Raw genomic sequence first — 7,019 nt, 5'->3', positions numbered from 1 at the left:
TTTCTTTGTATTTTCTTGTTAAATATATTTGAAACATCAAATATATATGGATATACCTTTATTAATATAAATATATTATTAGATATTATATATATAATATTTTAATTTTTAAATAATTTTTATTTATGACGTCATCCGGTTCGACCCCTATCAACCCCCGGTCGAACCCATTAACCCCTGACCCCTGACCTCGGCCGAGTCGCTATCCGGTCCGGTTCTGAAAACATAGCATTTAGGGGGTCCATTTGGAAAGCCAGAGAGATGGGAGACTGGTTGTTTTTCGGGCCAGGCACGGCCAGAGAACCGTCCCATTCCTTGCTTTTTAATACAGGGCTCAAGGGTATAATACTACATACCGATTTTTAAATGTCGGATATCAATTCTTAGTACTTAAGTGGAAAACTTCCACGAGTCGATTAAGAATTAGTGGTAATAGCCTGAAGAGTTAGAACTGAAATGCAGGCTAATACAAGCATGTACTAGTAACTGGGCTATTAGAAATCAACTCGACTCTTAAACATTTTTATAGTCTTTCTACCTCATTCAGGGGATCCATGTGAAGAATTCGATAGATTGGTAAAGACCGGATACTGTTCTAGTCAAGTTACTCAAGAATGGCTAGTGGATGATCCCTTTTCCGATTCTTTAATTCAAGTTTTGGCCTTTAATTAAGGGGCAATATCTTGGATGGGAGAAGAAACCGTTCACAATGTGTAACCGATCTCTCCCCTGGTGATTCTTACTTGCTCCATTTTTTTTTATATGTGAGCAACTCTACTCAGGTTTTTGGAGACTCAAATGATATAGTAGGAGTGTGTTAGAATCCAAAATCTCTCATTGACATTTCTTTTTTCGAACCATCCAATCTATCTCTTTTCTCTAGACCAATTGATATATGTCGCATGAATATTTTCATATTCTCTTGCGATTAAATTTAAGGAATAATTTCAAAAACCTCCCTTGAGGTTTCTAACAATTTCAATGAGATCTCTTGAGATTTTAGAAATTGCCTCAAACGAATCACGCAAGCCGGCTTTTTAGCAGCAAAACTGCCTCGATATTGGCTGGCTGAGTTCAAGCAGTTTTTATTTTCAAAAGAAAATAGTAAAATGACTTCAATAGAGATTTTGGTTTGATGGAATCTTTGACTTGAGTTTACATAACTACTGACAAGGGCTTGAAGCCATGAACAAAGAGTGAAGAGGAGCGAGCATCAGTCCGCGATTACGTTTCACGGGTCGGGTGTCCTTTCCGCCTAACAGATTTGTAATCCGGACTAGTTCTATTGATTCGACATGAATCATAACCGTGTCCATAGTCATAAAGTACTCGAATGACTGGGTATTTGGCTAACTGGTTCACGGACCCGGAGTTTTTACCAGACTCGGTATGAAAGTTAAAAAAAGAAATCATATTTTCATAATTGAGAATTAGAAAATAATTAAACACCTAAAAGACTTTATTTAAATATAGTTCATTATTTGTTAAGAAAGATCACATGACCATCAATACTTGCATATTCATAGTAAAAACAGGTTTGTAAATATCACTTATTCCCAGCAACAAAAGCTAAATATATTACTATATAATTAGCAAGTTCAACAAGTTAAGACTTTTATATTGTTGAGATAGTCAAGTATATCGTCTCAAATATAAATAAATATTTGATGAAAGATGATTATATATTCCTCTATTAATTTTAGTTTTAATGAACAAAATTATAAGTATATCCTTACATATGAATTGGGTCGGATCTGCTGCTATCCAAACTATACACATATTAAACCGATTTGAGTATCCTATATTTACGGTTCATATCGAATCAATGTTTACAATTTTTTGGATTTCTCTGATCAAAATAAACAAACTGTGTTACATAAACTTGCAAATCTTTATTAATGACAATCAAACAAAAATTTATTCCTATCATACCATAGATCCCAACACACAACGGGAAAATGAGGAAACCGAAGAACATTAAAGCGGTTAACAGTTGAGAATTTTTTACAACCAAAATTTAGCCAACTAATGAAATCTAATTGAGCCACCCAAAGAAGGGGAATTGATAGGAAAAGATGTAGCCATCCAAAGACATGGGGCTTTAGCACGCTCCTAATTATGTGTTTAGATTCCTTACCCGCAAAAAACGCAGGAGTTCTCTCGAGGCCATCGATCCTTTCAATTTTTACCTCAATCTTCCACAAAAGCACCAGAGAAAGCCAGACCATACAGATGATCAATTACAATCTCGAAGAAAAACTGCTACGTACCGTAGCACTCCCTGATGATATATCATCAAGAAGAAATAGAGCAGTAATTAGTTGTTTGTTCATCAATTTCAATGTAAATATAAATTAAACTCCTTTAAATGAAAAAAGCATGATTATTTCTACAAGCCAATTAATGGTAACGACAAAAAAAATTACCTGATATTTGCACTAGCCGAGGCCCTTCAATATTTTCTATAAATGATCTTCAGATTCTCATTTCCATTATATTTCTGTGCTTCTTCAATTTCCCGTACTAAAGATTTGACGCCATCTCCGCAAAAACTCACATTAATTGTTTCAAGAGTTGATATACGCCCTAAACAAGCAGGCATAATTTCCAAATAAGAAATTCCGTGGAGTTCTAATTGCTGAAGGCAAGGGAAGTAATCATCACTGTCAGGGTCTGTCTCTATCCACTCAACAATCGCTACACATTTCAAAGTCAAGACCCTGAGTTTAGGTAATCCTCCTTCCATCAGCTCCCATTTTCGGCCCTCCATTGACTGGACTCTTAATTTGAGGACTTCAAGATTGGGTAGTTGTTCAATCAATGACATTTCTCTACAGGGAAGACCCAGAGCTTCAAGACTCAACTCTTTCAAATTAATGGGAAAAGAAAGCTCAACATGTTCCACTGAGCCTAAGAGGCAGAAGCCCCCTAAGGTGAGTGACTCTAGGCATTCTAGTCGACTCATGTTGCAGCATACTCTGTTTTGATCCCCCAAATGGAAAATTTTAAGTCGGCGAATGTTGGGAATCCTTCTCAACAGTTTCTCTCCTTCTTTATCAAGATAAAGACGCAGAGTAGAGAGTGTGTCTAAATTAGGTAAAGTAGAGAGGTTTTCAACAACATTGTCATTGGAAGAGAAAGGAATAACGACGCCATGCCTTACATGTACATGCCTCAACTTCTTCATGTTCCAGATGCTATCTGGCAATGAAACCATCTGGTGAGAATATAGACGAAAGGTTTCCAAATGTGAGAGCTTGGCTATAGATGGTGGAATGAATTCCATTTTCCAAGCTCTAAGGGCTAAGTACCTCAAACAAAGAAGTGATTCAACTTCAGCTGGAAGCTCCTTCAGCCTTAGCATAATGCCCTCTAAATTCAAAACTTTAAGTTGTTTGTAGATGCAAAAAAGGAAGGAGATGTTACGCAACTCAAACTTATCTCCTGGAGTAGCATCAAAGAATAGCAGAGTACCTAAATATGGACAAAATAGCTTTGGCCTTATAAAATCTTCTCCACTGGAGCAAATGGACAACCGAGGTAGGTTGGGAGGCTCATTAAAGGTAGAGAGCTCATCATATCCTCGCAGGACCTGAAGAAATTTCTTTTCTTTAGCCTCGCCCTTACAGAACTCAAAAATCAAATCGTGAATGTAACAAGTTTTGACTCCACCAATGGATCTGCTTTTACTTACCATAACTAAGTTTCGACCAATTAGGTCCATCAGATATTCTTCTGCAATGACCTCCGATCTTTTTCCTTCAATTTTTTCCACAAACCCTTCTGCAATCCATAGACGCATCAAATTCTTGGCACCAATTTTTTCATCTTCTCGAAATGCAGCAAAATACAGCAAGCATGCCTTCAAGTGATACGGTAAATGCTCATAACTGAGCTCCAATGACTTCTTGCACTGGTCTGTACCAGACACCATGGTTGAAGTTAAACTTTCAGCAAATTCTTCCCAAACCAAACTATCATGCCCTATAGTTGCCAGAACTCCAGCAACAACAACAACTACTAGTGGCAATCCCCTGCACTTCTTGGCAATCTTCGTAGCAATTCCACACAATGCTTGAGGACAATCTTCTTTTCTAAATACCTTCTTCAGCAGTAATTCAAAACTTTCTTTCTCACTGAGTGGACGAAGATTGTGAGGTTTCCCCCCATATTCAACCTGTGAAGCCACATAAGAAGATCGACTCGTGAAGATGATTCTACTTCCTTTCTTTTCATCGGGGAATGAAATTCTCAGCTCATTCCATACCTTAATGTCCCAGACATCATCAAAAACAACAAGATACCTCTTCGTCTTCAGCCTTTGATAGAGCTTGTGAAGCAATTCATGTTCATTCAAGTTTTTAAGCTCTTTGTCCATCCTTGACCGTTTTCCATCAGAACACAAAATTTGTATTAACAAGCTTTTCATGTTAAATTCTTGAGAAACAGTGCACCAAAGACGAATGTGGAAGTTACAGATTACTGAACTGTCATTGTAAACTTTTTTGGCTAAAGTTGTCTTACCAAGCCCAGCCATTCCCACAATAGGAACAATTTCCACCTGTTCTGGTCCCCATATAAGTCGTTCAATTACTTTTGCTGCCTCATCATCGAGACCAACCATGACTTCGTGGGCTATTGGCATTTTACCTTTTGATAGAATGTGGCTGGAAGTCTTGCTAACTTCTGGTGCTCTTAAGCTGTGAAAGGAAGGAAGACTTTCAATAATGCTTGAGCCACTGATCTGATCCTTAAAATGCTTGATATGGATGTTGGTATTAGCCAGCATATCATAACAGTCAAGGGCCTCTGTTCTTTCTGATAAGCTAACTTCTCCTTCCTTCACTCTGTTTAGAGAAGGCAAGCAAATTATAATGCCTGCCTCACAAAGAAGAGCACCAATTTTTTCGTTTTGTTCATCCATCTTCTCCTGCTGCTCCCTTAAAATGCTTCTCAAGAACCTCAGTCCTGCATAGAGTATTCGCATTTCATCTTTCAAAGAATCCATAAAGCTAGAGCTGCAGCATAACAGCTCCCAGAGACAACTTATGAGAGAATCAATGAAGTTTTTCAATATCTGCTTATCCATCATTCTATTATGCAATGATTTTGAGGATCTTGTAGCTCTAAGAACTTCCATATAAATCTCATAGACTTGAAAATCAATAGGTGTGATTTTCTGTTGTTGCTCATATATCATGGAGCAGAACTCAGGATTGTGCCGCTCCTTACCATCCCAAACAGAGCACATGTAAAAGAGGTGTGCTGCGTTCAAAGTCACCACTTCAAAGTGAGCCAATAGCAAGGCAGGAATATCTGCAGTTCCTCGCAATTTGGCAAAGGGAATGAAGTTTTTCAAGAATGTTAGCTTTGCTTCAAGGGCTTGGAATTGAGCACTAACTTGGGGATCCATATCATCAATAATACCCAAATAGACAGTTGTTAAATCCGCTAGATTTTCTAGAATGAGGTCTATAAATTCGATTAGTTCATCAACTGGCATGCAAGAATTTGATTCCAATGATCTGCTGCTTGGCAAAGTAAAGTAAACTTGGATGATTTCTTGCTTAAATGATTTGATCTGTTTCAAAAACTCAGAAAACACTTCAAAGGGAACACGACCTAGGCCACTGCCATCAAATGCTGATATATCATGGCAAAAAAAGTACTGAAAGTCCTCCTCATATTTGTAAACGTTATCTTCAATGCAAGATAAGAAAGATGGAAGACTCACCTTCTTCACAACATTCTCAGATTCCAAGTACAAATCATTGCTGTGGCTCCACTTTCTTGCACACATAACAAATGCTTTGTGAAATCTTATATCCAGGAACGCAGCTCCAAAATTGCATTCTCCAAACGCATTGTACCCGAAACGGAGCATGGATTTTTCCTCAGTTTCACTCTCAAATTTTAAGGGAGAAACAGATCTCGCCGACTGCAGAGCAAGCAAGTATTTCTTTCCCGAAATTTCTTTTTTCCCGTGGGAAGGTGAAGAAGAGAAATGAGATAATAAATTATTGTACAGACAAACGGAGCAAGATCAAGAAAGAACAGATGAATCAAAGTTAACGAGAAAGCGGTCAAATAATCTGGAAATGATCTTGGTCTGAATAAAGTTAAGAAATTTTATTGACTACTACTGCATAAATTTTTGGAGTTTTTTTTTTTTTAATACCCGTTTCGTTGTTGAGAAGAACCGGTCTGGCATTGCACCCCACACTGACTTTTCGTTCTGAAAGAAAATTTTTTTTATTGGTTTTTGGACTATTAATGTGGCATTGCACCCGACATTTAGACTATTTATGCCGTCAATTATGACGGCTAATCCTTAGACTGTTTAAGAAGCATTTTTGCTAAAGATGTAATGGGCGTAACTAAACCCACACTAGTTGCTCATCCCTTCCATCACACCCCAATACACATATATATATATATATATATATATATATATATATATGTGTATGTATGTACAAAGGTAGTGTCAAAATGACACACATTGTCCTCCGTGGTGGAATTAACTAATCTTTGTGGTTACTAAATATTTTATCTGGACATTAAGGTATTCTTGACATTTCGTTTGGCTCCATTGTCAAGGACTGTTTTTGTTATTTTGATATTTCAGCCCAAAATATGGAAAAACTTATTTATAATATTTAAAATTATAGAAGATTTACATGAAAAGTGCTGAAGCTAAATAAATTTAACCAAGATTTGTGCCTTTCATTAGGTAAGACTTTCTTACATGTTGGGGCCAAAAAGGAAAAAGGAACTTTAACTTTCAATTAGAGGTGGCAATTTGTCCCAAGTCCCAATGGTTACCCATGCCCAAGGGGACTTTGGGCGGGATGGGTATTGGATTTTGATATTGGGTTTAAAATGGGACAAATCCCAATTGTACCCATTAATTGATGGGAATACTTGGGAAATACTTGGGTACCCATTGGGCTCAAATAACAAGGGCTCTGTTTGGTTTAGCTATTTTTGGGGGGTATTTTTGAAATATTTTATTATAGCAG

General features: G+C 37.2%; 1 protein-coding gene across 1 annotated transcript; it reads right to left on the bottom strand.

Annotated features, from left to right (window-relative positions):
- Window positions 1-1,910: 1,910 nt before the first annotated feature.
- LOC113765643 (putative late blight resistance protein homolog R1B-14) lies at window positions 1,911-5,289 on the bottom strand. Its single transcript, XM_027309876.1, has 3 exons — window positions 4,268-5,289; window positions 2,427-4,177; window positions 1,911-2,281 (listed from the first exon to the last, which is right to left on the bottom strand). Exons 1-2 carry the CDS (start codon window positions 5,249-5,251, stop codon window positions 2,453-2,455), a joined length of 2,709 nt encoding a protein of 902 aa, XP_027165677.1. The 5' UTR covers window positions 5,252-5,289; the 3' UTR covers window positions 1,911-2,281; window positions 2,427-2,452.
- Between the last annotated feature and the right edge of the window lie 1,730 nt (window positions 5,290-7,019).

The sequence above is a fragment of the Coffea eugenioides genome, chromosome 3 (assembly GCF_003713205.1).
Source record: "Coffea eugenioides isolate CCC68of chromosome 3, Ceug_1.0, whole genome shotgun sequence".
Lineage (NCBI taxonomy): Eukaryota > Viridiplantae > Streptophyta > Magnoliopsida > Gentianales > Rubiaceae > Coffea > Coffea eugenioides.
Note: the sequence above shows the minus strand (reverse complement) of the source record. Positions and strands in the feature narration are given on the sequence as shown.